The sequence below is a fragment of the Acanthochromis polyacanthus genome, chromosome 4, assembly GCF_021347895.1.
Source record: "Acanthochromis polyacanthus isolate Apoly-LR-REF ecotype Palm Island chromosome 4, KAUST_Apoly_ChrSc, whole genome shotgun sequence".
Lineage (NCBI taxonomy): Eukaryota > Metazoa > Chordata > Actinopteri > Pomacentridae > Acanthochromis > Acanthochromis polyacanthus.
The window spans coordinates 10335610-10350272 of NC_067116.1; the positions used below are offsets into that span (position 1 = coordinate 10335610).

Genomic DNA, 14663 nt, shown 5'->3' on the forward strand with positions numbered 1-14663 from the left:
ACAGGACAACCATCCAAAACACACAGCCAAAAACACCCAAGAATGGCTGAGAGAAAAGCGTTGGACTATTCTAAAGTGGCCTTCTATGAGCCCAGATCTCAATCCCATTGAACATATGTGGAAGGAGCTGAAACATGCCATTTGGAGAAGACACCCATCAAACCTGAGACAACTGGAGCTGTTTGCTCATGAGGAGTGGGCCAAAATACCTGTTGACAGCTGCAGAACGCTCATTGACAAATACAGAAATCGTTCAATTGCAGTGATTGCCTCAAAAGGTTGTGCAACAAAATATTAAGTTATGGGTACCATCATTTTTGTCCAGCCCTATTTCATTAGTTTGTTTTTTTAAATAATTATGTTAATCAACAATTCAAAAGTGATGGCTGATTTTGATTATTTAATTTTCAATAAATTTTTATTTATTGTTACTTTTGTGAGTTTCAAGTGATTTCAGTGAGAATTGTGGGTTTTTCCTTCTTTAACTGAGGGGTACCAACAATTTTGTCCACGTGTGTAATTATCAACATAGAGTGAAATCCAGGGTACATCTTATGACTGTGCTCCAAAGGATCTGAAGACAAATTTCAAAAATCACAAGGCAGTAAAATGAAAATGTAGATATCCTGCGCACTGCTTGCAACTCTTCTTATTCAAATACTAATGTGTGCTTTTTAAATACCCGTTCATTTCCAAGATTTAGGTCTGCAAAGGTGTATTTCTCGACAGCATCCAAGGTAGCTAAAAACAACAGATGAAACGGTCAAATCAGTGCTCGTTCACAATTGTAAACCTAATCAAAGCCAAGTGATATGTTTAGTTTTTTCTGTATTAAGTACCTTGGTGAGGTTTGCATCGTGTGGCTCTAAAACACAGCTTGGCTCTCTCTCTGCTGCCGAGTTTACAGTCTGGAAGCGAAAGGGAAGACAGAGACAAGTTTTGGTTGATAAAAACATCAAACAGGTGTGTGTTGTCCACAATCACGTGTAGAATCTGTTTAGATATGTTTTTCAGTGCGTTAGAAAGATCAAATGTTTCCACTTTTTACCACATCACCAAAGTTGAATAACAACATGAGAGCCAGTTCCACTGACAAAGACCAAGAGGTGTGCCTCAAAGTTAACAGATAGCTCGTGTTTAATTATCAGTGGGGTTGAAATAATACAAATGCATTATGAAATTCATTGTGGTCCTTTCGCAGGAAAGTCATGAAAGGATGGGGATTAAACCAACTAGTGAACAATCCACTTCCCCATCTTGCTTGTTGGGTAAAGCTTACATACATTCCGACTATTTTGGCATTACATTCTTGTCAAAATTTTTATTCAGTTTTCAAAAGCTAAAGCAGACACATTACTATGTACCATTATTTTTTTAAAAACATGCTACGGGAGTTTTGACAACTAGGCATTCTATGCTTTTATTACTGGCTCCTTGTATCTTTTTTTGTATGTTGTGCACAGACATCAGGATACTGGAAACACCTGTTTGCTTCTGATATTCCTTGGGAAATGCAATATGGAGTTACCTTCCTATCTTTAATCTGTAGTGTGATCTTTCCATTTAGGAACATAATTCTCTGTCTCTCTCTCTCTCTCTCTCTCTCTGGACAGCAATCTCTTGATTAAAGATAGAAAAGTCACTCCGTATTTTGATAGGTTTTGTTAAAATAAAGACAACAACTGTGTTCATAACTCAAGATGGTACATAGAGCTGCTGTACACAATAGAGAATATTTGGAAATTGAAATAAACCATGAAAGAAATGAAGCGTAGATGACCCATTATGCCAGACACACCTTTGTCCTTGTCCGGGTTGATGTACTTATGAAGGCGCCAATGTTGACTGCTGCTGGAAACTTGAACAATGTGGAACTCACGCACGCCACCTTCACTCTAAGAGCCAAGAGGAGGGAATTCAAATAAAGTTTGAGCAGCGATAACATGAAAGTTAAAGTTAAACGCTGCATTCTCTAAGCATGGGTTAGAGAAATGTGCAAAACCGTGTATCTCACCGTATTGATATTCTCCACATCAACAAACACAAGTGTTCCACCACTTCCTTTGTCATCCTGACAGTGATGTGGAGGAACACTGCTGCGGCAGGTCGATGCCTGCACACTCAAAGACCGACTGGCACATATAAACACTGTGTGACGCAAGACCCTGTGACTTTGCATAAAGAGAGAAGAAAGAGTATATGAGGTCATGGAGAAGGTCTACGTATTATAAGCACCAGCAGTTACACTCACTCAAGTCATTAAACATAGCTCAGCTTGCAACCAATCCATATTAATAAAGTAAATATTATACTGTATATTTATACTGTATAACTATATATAATACTTCAGCTGTCAATTGAAATCTTACTGGATGTCAAATGCTAACAGCTTGTTTTCCTGGAAACTCACTGAGAAACTGCATTTGAATAGCTGGGGACTCAGGGCAGTGAAGCTGTTTGGATAAGCATTTCTCATCATGTTAATGCTTAGATCACTTATTACCTCCGCCAAGGAGGTTATGTGACACCTGGCGTTTGTGTGTCCGTCCGTCTGTCCGTCTGTTAGCAAGATAACTCAAAAACGCCTAGGCAGAGTCACATGAAATTTTGAGGGGATGTAGACTATGGTAAGAGGAAGAGCTGATTTAATTTTGGTGGCAATCTGGAAAGGATCCTGGATTACTTTGAATTTTTTAGTATGTTGTAGTACAGTGGTTGGCAATTTGCGGCCCGCAGGCCAAAACTGACCCGTCAGGAATAATATCTGGCCCGCCAGATGATTTTGAAAATTTTATTTATTTTTTTTCAATGTTTGAGATTATTAAAAATGAAGAATCGATGGTACCCATATATCGTGTTTCCACCCGCTGGCTCCAGGAGCTAAAAACCAGTTTGCGTTTCCACTGGCACGGAGCCAAGCCAGTCCGTCACCGCAACACGAAACTCTCATGGTCGGCTGCTGTCGGGCATTTCCACGTTCGCGCTACTGGTCGGACACGGTTGTACCAGCCAGATTTCACTGAGCAACAGTGTGTGCAAAACATGTGTGTGTCTCGGGAGTCATTTTTAATACATCTGTGATCAGAATTGAGACGTGTGTCCCAAGCAGCAGCGATCAGCTGTAGAAGCTGCGCGGCTCGCGGAAACACCCCCCCACCCACACCCCCCCAGGTTGGCCCGCTGTTCGATTGTTTACACAAATTTTGGCCCGAAGCCACATCTAACTGCCGACCCCTGTCGTAGTATGTGGACTAAAATATGACAAAAACATCATAGGTTAGTATGTCGTCCAACAAGTTGGAGCAAGGTGTCCTGATAGCTCAGCTGGTTAAGAAGGTGATCCGTAAACAGAACTGTGTCAGAGACGCAGGTTCGATTCCAGCTCATGATCCTTTACTGCATGGGTTTCCTGTTTTCCTCTCTATCCTTGGCGGAGGTCTGCAATCTCGGAGTGCTTTTCTAGTTTACACTTGCAATTACGTGATGCATGCCTTCAGATCAGTTCACCTACCTTCAGTATACTTTAAACGTTTACCTGATTTTGAGTCCCTTCTCTGTACTCTCATAGTAGAACAGGAAGTTAATTTCATGGACTCCCTCTTGATCTGGTCCTCTGAGCCAAAGGGGCAACTGAGTGGACTCCCCTGATTGCAGTGTACTGCCGTCAATTGGGATTTCTATTACACCGGATGGCTGGCTGAAATCATCTGCTGAAACCAACACCTCAGATGCTACTGAGCCTGGCTGGAGGGCTGTGGCTAAGGTTTTATAGGCAGAGCAGTTTTCAGCAGAGTTCGGGCTGATGGGTGTGAGGGGTGTTGTGGCCTGGCTGCCAAAGGTGAAGAAATCTGGGTGTGTTGATGCCACTCGCAGCCCACACAAAGCAACGCCACTGACATTGCAGAATTCAACATAGGCCTTTCTGATCTCACCACACAGCAGAGCAGTGGGAAACTGCAGGAAGAAGACCTGAATCAGACAGAGAGAAAGAGAGAGAGAGACAGACAGACAGACAGACAGACAGACAGACAGGTAGCATAAACATGAGCTGTGCATTATGCAGACACTTGCAAATACTTTGAAGTATTTGCTCCTAAACTGAACTCTCTCACTGGACTTGTGGTCACTGTTGACACCTTATAAAACAAGCTCAATAGAGACTCATTTAGACTTGCCTTAGTGTAGTGTTTATTTCCAGTCCCTCCAGGAATTCGCAATGTTGCGATCGGGCGAAATCAACCAATCGCCGCGAATTTTGCGCGGCCTTGCAATTTTATCCAATCACCGCAACTTTCCCGCAATTTTGGCCCGCCTCCCGTGAGTTCAACCAATCATAGCAGCTCCCAGCGCAAACGTAATGCTCGTACGTCACCGAATTCACTTCCTTATTTATGGTTTGAAGATGCAGACGTGTGTGATACTAATGTCTCTCATTCAACAACAAAAACTACTGCTGAAGACCGTGATAAACAATTAATTCATTGATGTTCTTCACCAAAGCGGAGCTAAACTGTTTTATAACCGTGCAATATTGTGGTGGAATACAAAAAAAAAAAAAAATCGATGGATACACACTTTTTATGAACATGAAACATATTAGAATGGCTGAAATGAGCGGACAACAGACCAGACAAATCACCATGATGGAAGCTGTTGCATCCAGATCCGTTAGAGCACTGAAAGAATGAAGGTAAATTAGATTAATTATTCCACCAAAGAACACGGCGGAGTCATGTGACGATCAGTGTGTGTGAATCCTTCCTCTGTTACCAACATCACTCAAAAACAGACTCAGGGATTTAAATGAAGTTTTCAGGGTCAGTCAGAAATGCCACAAGGACCAAATGATTAGACTTCGGCTGTGGTACAGCTTAAAGTTTGGATCAACGGATTTGTTAAGGATTTCCCATTGAGGTAGCGGCACAGTGTCTGATAGCGGCACGGTAACCATGGCAACAAGTGAACGCTACCTTAGCGGCCTGCTGACGTGATTGTGATCCGCCAACAAATCTACCACTGTGGACGTATCGAAAATGACACAAGGAACAACTGATTAAATTGTGGGGGTGTTTCTGAGTCCCATCAATTCCTGCCGCCTCCTGCATAGTTAGGTCACGTCATATTAAACCAGTATCTGGCTGCTGCTAATTTCCCACCATGGTGCGCCAGCTTTTGTGGAAATGGGTTGGAACGTTAAATAATTAATTTCAGAATAAATATTGTCAATTACAGCATTGAAACATGTTCTACAAGCTGGGAAAAAATGCAGCTTTTTAGCAATTGTCACTGTCTCCCGCAATTTTATCACAACAAATAAGCTTACAACATTGCAACTTTTATCGCAATTTTTTAGAAAAGCTGCCGCGAATTCAGGCATTTTCAGCCGCAACAATCACAAAAAACGCCCGCGAAATCCTGGAGGGACTGTATTTCATTTATTTACTTATTAATTCATCATTAAACTGTATTAGATTTAGCTTTGCCATACTGTGTTAGTAGTGGACATAGGACAGGTTTCTGTAGAGTCAGTGCTACCTCCATCAGGGGCATAGGTGGTGTTATGATGGGATCCAGACGTCGATCTGGACCATGCCGAATCAACATCTTGTCTTCTTTGGTCAGGTTAAGTCGTGGGCCCAAGATCTTCAGATTTTGTCTGCCGCGAACCACCATCAAATCCAATGTCTGATGACCTATAGATAGAAAGAAATCCACACCGTGTCTCAGGCAGTACAACATAAAATATCTTTAATGTTACTGGTATATGTATATTTTGCTTTATAATTGTTATTCCTAAAAGATGCAGACAATGCACTACAATTCAGTGAAAAATAAAAGTCAACAGCACGTAAATCTGTATGTGAACCTGACACGAGAGCAGACAACAGTAATGGAAGCAAATACGAGCTAAAAATATCTGTATCGAATTACCTTCAGTGCTAAGAGCCGTATCACCAATGGAGGCTGCAGCCAGGTTGTACACAACACCCACAATGTTCAGCTGACCAGTTCTGTGTGGCAGCAGCCTGAGTCGTGCCTAAGATGAAAGGATTGACTATTAACAGCACATCCTGAAGTATTTCATGAGTCAAAGTAGCTATTACTTTTTGGTGGAGATTTAAATACTTTTGAACATTTTCAACAATGTTACTGCTCTTCGTACATTTTTATTGCCATTGCAAACAGGGGACTTATTTATCCAAGCCAGTGTTGTGACAACACAGCAGGGCTTCACAGGCATGACATTGTTCCACTACAAGCAAAACAAGCAAAATAAGGAAGCTCAGCTATGATTACTGCCATCATTTATTCATTTCTGCTGCATGCAAATGCAGCAGAAATGTGCAATTTCCCATAAATGATGATTGGACTGAGTAACCTACTTTCCTGTGTGCATGGGGAAATCTGGCATATCTTTACTCTGTAAAGTCAAAGATTTTTAGACATGCCCAGTTTTATGGAACAGCATAAGAGGTTATCCAAACTGAAGGGTTAGTTAGCAACTGATAAGAAGCTTCAAGCATGTTTTTCTAGAAGTTAGAGACTTCATAAAGATGATGAGCCCTACTCCACCAGTACTAACAAATCTGGAAGTCAGGCACATAAACTAAACACTCTTCATTCTATCACACACATGCATTGCTGTCTTTGGAGTCTGCTGGTAGATCACAACATCAACATCACCTGTGGTCAAATGCTCAACAATGTGCCTTCAGAGAGCAACTTACCATTTTAGTCTCCTCTGGACCCATATGAAACTCCTGTATGATCTCAGTGGTGACACAGTCATCTATCTGTCTCATCTGCAAGCAGAAGCAGATATTGAACGGTCAATAAAAAATCTCAGGTATTTCATTTTGACATCAAACTCCAATAAACTCTCAATAAGTAAAAGAATTTTGCCCACATTGCCCAGCCCTACAGCTGTGGTCTCCTCATTGGTAATGGTCTCTTCAGTTAAGTCTTCAGTCTTTGTCTCCTTTGATGAAGATGTACCATCAGAGCTAAACTTCCAGAGGAGTGAGAGGTTGGACAGAGCCAGTGAAACCTTCAAAGGGTTCTTGAAAGTTATCTCCACTATGATTGGCTCTGTGGAGACAGCAACATAGAAAAGAGTTTATATTTATCTGGCCCAATTCATTACTGATTAATTAGTGATGGAATGGCTTATTTAAAATTTCTTTGTACTATGGCAATACAAAGTAACAATTTCTCATTGGCTGAGAAGCACCCATTAAAATTGTATTTCAGCAAATTTAAATCATTCTTCAGTGCAGCCGAGTACCACGTACACTACCAGTCAAAAGTTTGGACACACTATGTCATTTAATGTTTTTTCTTTATTTTCATGACTATTTTAAAGAATCTAAAATATGAAACATGCTTTGACTTATTTGCACTTTTTTGTTTTCAACATAATTCCATATGTGTTCATTCATAGTTTTGATGCCTTCAGTGAGCATCTACTGAAAGCATGTAAATAGTCATGAAAAAAAGAAAACAACATTAAACGAGAAGGCGTGTCCAAACTTTTGACTGGTAATGTAGTAGTCTAAACAACAAGTTAAATGCAGTTCCACTGTGTCTGCTGAGGAAATGTTACCTTCGACCACAGCCAATGGGTGACAGAGGTTGTCTGTTTGGTTGTTCAGGCAGCACTGGGTGGGCTGGAAGTTTGCTGGAACAATTCCCCGGTTAACAGAAGCTACAAGCTGCTCCTCAAGATGGCACCACATGGCTGACGAATCCTGGTCATACTCTTGGTCCAAGGACACATGAGTGGCTGCCTGCTTTTCCCCTACACATATTAGATAAATAAAGTGCCTTCTAATCAGTGACTAAACCCTTATAAAACTCATATCTGTGTATTCAAAATACCTGTTTAAAAAGGTTTTCATGTGGTTAAATTTATCCTGCCTTAAAATGGCTTAGACTACAGTACTGTGAAAAAGTAAGAAGAAGAATTTGTGTAGCATTGTGAAGTAGCTAAAAGGTCTCAAAAAGCAGCAGATCATGCAACATTCTAAAGAGGCTCAAGAACAGATGCAAAATAAAGTAATTGATATTTATCAGTGTACAGGGTTACAAGGTCATTGCTAAAACGCTCGGACTCCAGAGAACCACAGTGAGAGACATTATCCACAAATGGAGAAAACATGGAACAGTGGTGAACCTTCCCAGGAGTGTACCAACGACCAACATTTCTCCAAGAGTGGACTGACATCTAATCAAAGAGATCACAAAAGAACCCAGACGAACATCAAAAGATCTGCAGACCTCACTGGCCACAGTTAAGGTCCGTCTGTATGACTCCACAATAAGGAAGACACTGTGTATAAATGGCTTTATAGGAGAGTTGCAAGGTGCAAATCACTACTGTCCAAAAAGAACGCGAATATTCGTCAATCATTTGCAAAAAAATATCGAGATGAGCCCTAAGAATTTTGGAATAACAAGGTGGAAATTTTTGGAAGATATGGGTCTGTTACATCTGGTGTAAAGCTATTACTGCATTCCACAAGAAGAACATGATACCAACAGTCAAACATGATGGTGGCAGTGTGATGGCCTGAGGACCTGGACAACTTGTCATAATTGTCTTGAATTCTGCTCTCTCTCAGAAAATCCTCCAGGAAAATATCCACCCATTGATTCATGACAAAGATCAAAACAAATGGGTTGTGCAGTATGACAATGACCCAAAGCACACAAGCCTGTCCCCCTCTGAGAGGCTCAAAAACAACAAGATTGAGGTTTTGGAGTGACCAAGTCAAAAGAGACCAACCAGTTATTAGGTCCAGGGGGCAGTTACTTTTTCACAGTGGTGATATAGGTTTTCAATGATTCTTCAATAAATTATTTAAAAATTGCATTTTGTGTTTTGTGGGTTATCTCTTTCTAATATTAAATACATATACAGTGTTGAACAAATCTATTAGACCACCTGTCATAAAATAAGAAAACATAAATATTTTAGAAATGTGTCAAACTTGTTTCAAACTGAAAATTGCATTGTTATTGTTTTGTATTGTACTGTTATTAGGCAAATCAAGATCAAGTTCACATTTATTGTGTCCCATGGGAGAAATTTGTCTTGGACAAAGGCAAAAAGCAGCTGCACTGCAATACACAGGGATGGGAACAGCAAGTTCTGATTCTAGCGGAAAGTTGTTGACGGGGGGGGGGGGGGGGGGGGTGCGGGCCGCGACTTCCAATCGGCCGTTTACAGCTTGTTAACATCATTAACAAGCTATCGTTAACGTCATTACCATCTTGCGGGAGTATCGGCGACAATAAAGTGTTCAAACTTGAAATGAAATCCGCGGATCCTTGACATGAAATCCGCGGAACTCCGCGGAAAATTCCCATCCCTGAATACATAAGGAAAAAACACACTACTAAGAAAAATAACAGTTCTTATTCACATATATTAACCACATACAGTGCCTTGCGAAAATATTCGGCCCCCTTAACCTTTTCAACCTTTCGCCACATTTCAGGCTTCAAACATAAAGATATAAAATTTTAAATTTTGTCAAGAATCAACAACAATTGGGACACAATCGTGAAGTGGAATGAAATTTATTGGATATTTTATACTTTTTTAACAAATAAAAAACTGAAAAGTGGGGTGTGCAATATTATTCGGCCCCTTTACTTTCAGTGCAGCAAACTCACTCCAGAAGTTCAGTGAGGATCTCTGAATGATCCAATGTTGTCCTAAATGACTGATGATGATAAATAGAATTCCCCTGTATGTAATCAAGTCTCTGTATAAATGCACTTGCTCTGTCATAGTCTCAGGGTTCTGTTTAAAGTGCAGAGAGCATCATGAAGACCAAGGAACACACCAGGCAGGTCCGAGATACTGTTGTGGAGAAGTTTAAAGCCGGATTTGGATACAAAAGATTTCCCAAGCTTTAAACATCTCAAGGAGCACTGTGCAAGCAATCATATTGAAATGGAAGGAGTATCAGACCACTGCAAATCTACCAAGAACCGGCCGTCCCTCTAAACTTTCACCTCGAACAAGGAGAAGACTGATCAGAGATGCAGCCAAGAGGCCCATGATCACTCTGGATGAACTGCAGAGATCTACAGCTGAGGTGGGAGAGTCTGTCCATAGGACAACAATCAGTCGTACACTGCACAAATCTGGCCTTTATGGAAGAGTGGCAAGAAGAAAGCCATTTCTCAAAGATATCCATAAAAAGTCTTGTTTGAAGTTTGCCACAAGCCACCTGGGAGACACACCAAACATGTGGAAGAAGGTGCTCTGGTCAGATGAAACCAAAATCGAACTTTTTGGCCACAATGCAAACGATATGTTTGGCATAAAAGCAACACAGCTCATCACCCTGAACACACCATCCCCACTGTCAAACATGGTGGTGGCAGTCTCATGGTTTGGGCCTGCTTTTCTTCAGCAGGGACAGGGAAGATGGTTAAAATTGATGGGAAGATGAATAGAGTCAAATACAGGACCATTCTGGAAGAAACCTGTTGGAGTCTGCAAAGACCTGAGACTGGGACGGAGATTTATCTTCCAACAGGACAATGATCCAAAACATAAAGCCAAATCTACAATGGAATGGCTCACAAATAAACGTATCCAGGTGTTAGAATGGCCAAGTCAAAGTCCAGACCTGAATCCAATCGAGAATCTGTGGGCAGAGCTGAAGACTGCTGTTCACAAACGCTGTCCATCCAACCTCACTGAGCTCCAGCTGTTTTGCAAGGAAGAATGGGCAAGAATTTCAGTCTCTCGATGTGCAAAACTGATAGAGACATACCCCAAGCGACTTGCAGCTGTAATTGCAGCAAAAGGTGGCGCTACAAAGTATTAATGCAAGGGGGCCGAATAATATTGCACACCCCACTTTTCAGGTTTTTATTTGTTAAAAAAGTTTAAAATATCCAATAAATTTCGTTCCACTTCACGATTGTGTCCCACTTGTTGATTCTTGACAAAAAATTAAAATTTTATATCTTTATGTTTGAAGCCTGAAATGTGGCGAAAGGTTGAAAAGTTCAAGGGGGCAGAATACTTTCACAAGGCACTGCATCTTAATATTTTTTATGCCCTCCTTTGACCCTGACAACAGCTTGCATTCTTGCTGCCATTGTTTTTATGCATTTTTCCACAGTCTCTTTAGTTACTGAGTTCCAAATAGTTTCTAGCTGTTGTCAGAAACTTGCTTTGAATGAAACTTTTGTGCCATCTATTTCTGAATTCAGTAAATCCCAGATCTGTTCAATAGGATTCAAGTCTGGACTTGACATGTTGTGGTCGACCTTCTTCTTCAAGATACCATGGATTTTAACTAATTTGCCCGCACCGCTACCACAAATGGAAACCTATACCTTAATGGAATCTTCATCGTATTTCACTGTGGGTGCAATGCATCTAGCATCTCCAGGTTTTCTGCAAACATGACAATGTTGACCAAAGATTTCAAACTTGGACACGTTCATATAGAGTGCTGTCTTCCAGTCATCTACATTGCAGCATTTGTGCTCCCTGGCAAATTTTATGCATTTTTGGATGTTTGCAAACCTCGATAATGGCTTCTTAGCGGCAGCTATTCCCTTTAAGCCTTGTTCCTTCAGTTGTCTGCTTAAGGTCATTCTGGAGACTTTCTTAGATTCTGATCTAGAAGCATTAATCTTTGCCAGAATGATCAGCAGTGGTCTTCCTTCCATCTCGAGTACTTCAAATGTTGAGTTGCCTGACATGTGCTTTGTTTTTGGCCTCTTCCTTTGCGCATTTTGTAAGTACCAGTCTGCAATCGAGTATAAGGCATAATTGACCACACTGTGAGAAACACTCTATGTTTTGTCCCATTTGTCTCAAAGATGATCCAGGCATGATGAAGTGCTTTAATTCAGACTCTGTCTTTCTCAGTGAGTTCCTACGCTTCACCATTTTGAACAGGAGTGAGGAATTTCAGACTGAATGTTTTAATGCCTAAACTTGAGGAAGCACACTGGAATTCTCTGAGTCAGAAATGAATCAAGAATAGCATACAACCACTAAAACAAATGTTTCTGTTCAGAAATGCACTGTACTGTAATTTGCATCTCAATCAAAAAATAATGTGCTTTACTAATTTTTCTGCTCTTTTGTAAAACAGTTAATTCGAAAATTCATGGATAACAACAATTATTATATTTTGGCATTAAATGTATCACTTTGATTAAAGAACTTGCACATATTGGTGGATTAACCATAACAGAAACATAAAATATATTTTGGTAATCAGCAATATTATTAATTTAGGCGGTGGAGGTCTAATAAATTTGTTCAGCACTGTAAATATGATGATGCTGCTGCTGCTGCTGCTTAATGATTACATTTAAGATAGAAGATAGAAAAATAGAAGACATCACATATATATATATATATATATATATATATATATATATAAATACATGTATTCAACAGTCCTTAAACCACAGAACAAGAACAGATTTCACAGAATTAAATATGTGAAACATTTCATTAACATTACAAAACTGGCTCCTTAACAGTGCTCTCTCATTTATTTAAATGTTTTTTTTCTTACAAAACAGATGATTCTTGAGACAGTGAATGTCACAGAGATCTTAGAAGGTGGCAACACTACAAGACATGCATTTACAAAGTCTTTTCTCAACACGTTCCATCTTGTGCTGCTGTAGCCTTTATGCCAATCTAATGGCATTCAGGTTAAACTTGTACTGTGCTTTTTTAATGTAAAAGTGACCAAGATGCTTATTCAGACATAAGAGCAACATGCTAAAGCTTCGTGACTGTGACTCTTAACTTGTACTGTCTTAACTATGCGTGCGTGCGTGCGTGCGTGCGTGCGTGCGTGCGTGCGCTACATGAAAACCCTGGTGTGTACCAAAAGCAAGTGTTCAGAGGTGACAAAGTCAGACTATAACTCTTTTGTTTAGATGTAGTAAAGTTCAGAGGAGATGCCATTTCACTAATTAGCGTGTTACCTTCTGCAAGGCGGCGTTCATGTCCAAAGTAAACTCTTGTGGCTGAGCTATTGATACAGGGCAGGGGTAGCTGGGGGAGGCTGATGTCATTTGCCCCAATCACACTCTATAAAAACACAAAACAAAATTTTACCTCAGATGAGTGCCAACATAGTTTTTATTGGGATTTAAATCAATTTCAAATGTGTCTATTCCTTGTACAATGATCAATGTATAAGTTGCTATTGGTTCTTCCAAGTTTTTTATTATGTCATCCTTACTTAATGACTTGGTATCTGTCATAAAAAATGGACCTTGAACATTCTAATAAATATTCACAAACTATGCGAACAGAACATTAGTCTGCTTGAAAGATTGTCATGTATTCTTTACTCTGACCATGACAACCTTCTTCTCTTTTGTTTTTTTCTTGTCCATATTTAGTGTAGCGCATTAGTTTAAAAAAAACAGGATTGAGTGTTACATTCCATCCAATTGCTGAATGGCAGATTATAAGATGGAAAGACACTTTAAAACAAGACAAATTCTGCTTGAAATATCCCAACAATCCAAGTATCTATCACCACTTCTTCAATAATTTTATAAAGGCCATTTTATAAAGATCTGTGTAAAGAACCCAAGAATTTAGCTCTCTTTTCACAACTCCTTTCGATTTATTAGCAAAAGCAAAATAAAAGTAAAATATCTTTTGTCATGCATACCTGCATGTATGCATGACGGAAGATATTTTATTTTCATTACTTGTCATGAAGAATTAGTTCTGGCCAAATCGATAAATAAATGAGGTATAAAAAGAGCAAAATGAAAATAGAGGTAAAGCTATTGATGTTACCTTGTAAACATAGAGGTACTCTCTGAGAAATGCGCCCTGCTGTGTGGCTGTCTGCCTGCTGTCATTGATCAGGATCTGTCTAAAGGCTATGACAGCGTTCTCTGGTTTGGCGAAGTGTGAAGGACTGACGGCCAATTGTAAAGTTGATATGATCCTCTGCCAAAGACCAGCCCCTCTCCTTGTACAACTTGCATGGCTTGGCAGTAACATCGCAGTGCGTGCCTCCTCTACAACAAGAAAGAATACAGAGGGTGAGAAACAGAAAGGAAGAACAGGTTATGAGCATAATGACAAGCTTAAAGCTAAAAAGTGGTGTCCTGAGCTAAGTGTTCATTATGTTGTGCTTCAAAACTCTAGCATTCCTCTCACATTATGTTATTTTCTCTGACACTACAAATAAGTTCAACAGAGTGGGTTAATCTTGACCAAAGTGACTTAGGTGCTGACAGAAGACAGACTGCAGAGGTATCACCAAAAAGATGAAAAGTTAACTCATATAAAAGTAATCTGACCAGAATAATCCACCCAAAACATCTCATTATTATTATCTAATCATTGACTGCCACTTGTTTGAATCCGGTCACAGAGGTTGCAGTCTAAGCAAAAAAGCCCATATGTTCTAATTTTTTAACGAGTCAGATTTGTTATCCTCCAATTCTCATTAAAGCTGGCACTTCGCTGAAAACCTTTTTCTCTTCACTTTAAAGACCACACACCACAATGGCCACGGTTACATGAAGTTTTTTAAATCGGAATTATTAATTCGGAATTAAAGTGCTGTGCTTTTGCGTTTACATGAAATATTAATACCGAATTAAGGTTTACATGGACCGCACGTTTATTC

General features: G+C 39.9%; 1 protein-coding gene across 1 annotated transcript in view; it reads right to left on the reverse strand.

The window, feature by feature from the left end:
- Positions 1-14663, reverse strand: part of trappc8 (trafficking protein particle complex subunit 8) — a 53538-nt gene that overhangs the window by 11452 nt on the left and 27423 nt on the right. The window contains 14 exon segments of the mRNA XM_022213646.2: positions 683-741; positions 840-908; positions 1799-1895; positions 2015-2171; positions 3536-3969; positions 5536-5693; positions 5932-6037; positions 6729-6803; positions 6908-7089; positions 7604-7798; positions 12988-13093; positions 13820-13921; positions 13923-14003; positions 14005-14046. Coding sequence (XP_022069338.2) covers positions 683-741; positions 840-908; positions 1799-1895; positions 2015-2171; positions 3536-3969; positions 5536-5693; positions 5932-6037; positions 6729-6803; positions 6908-7089; positions 7604-7798; positions 12988-13093; positions 13820-13921; positions 13923-14003; positions 14005-14046 — 1863 coding nt within the window.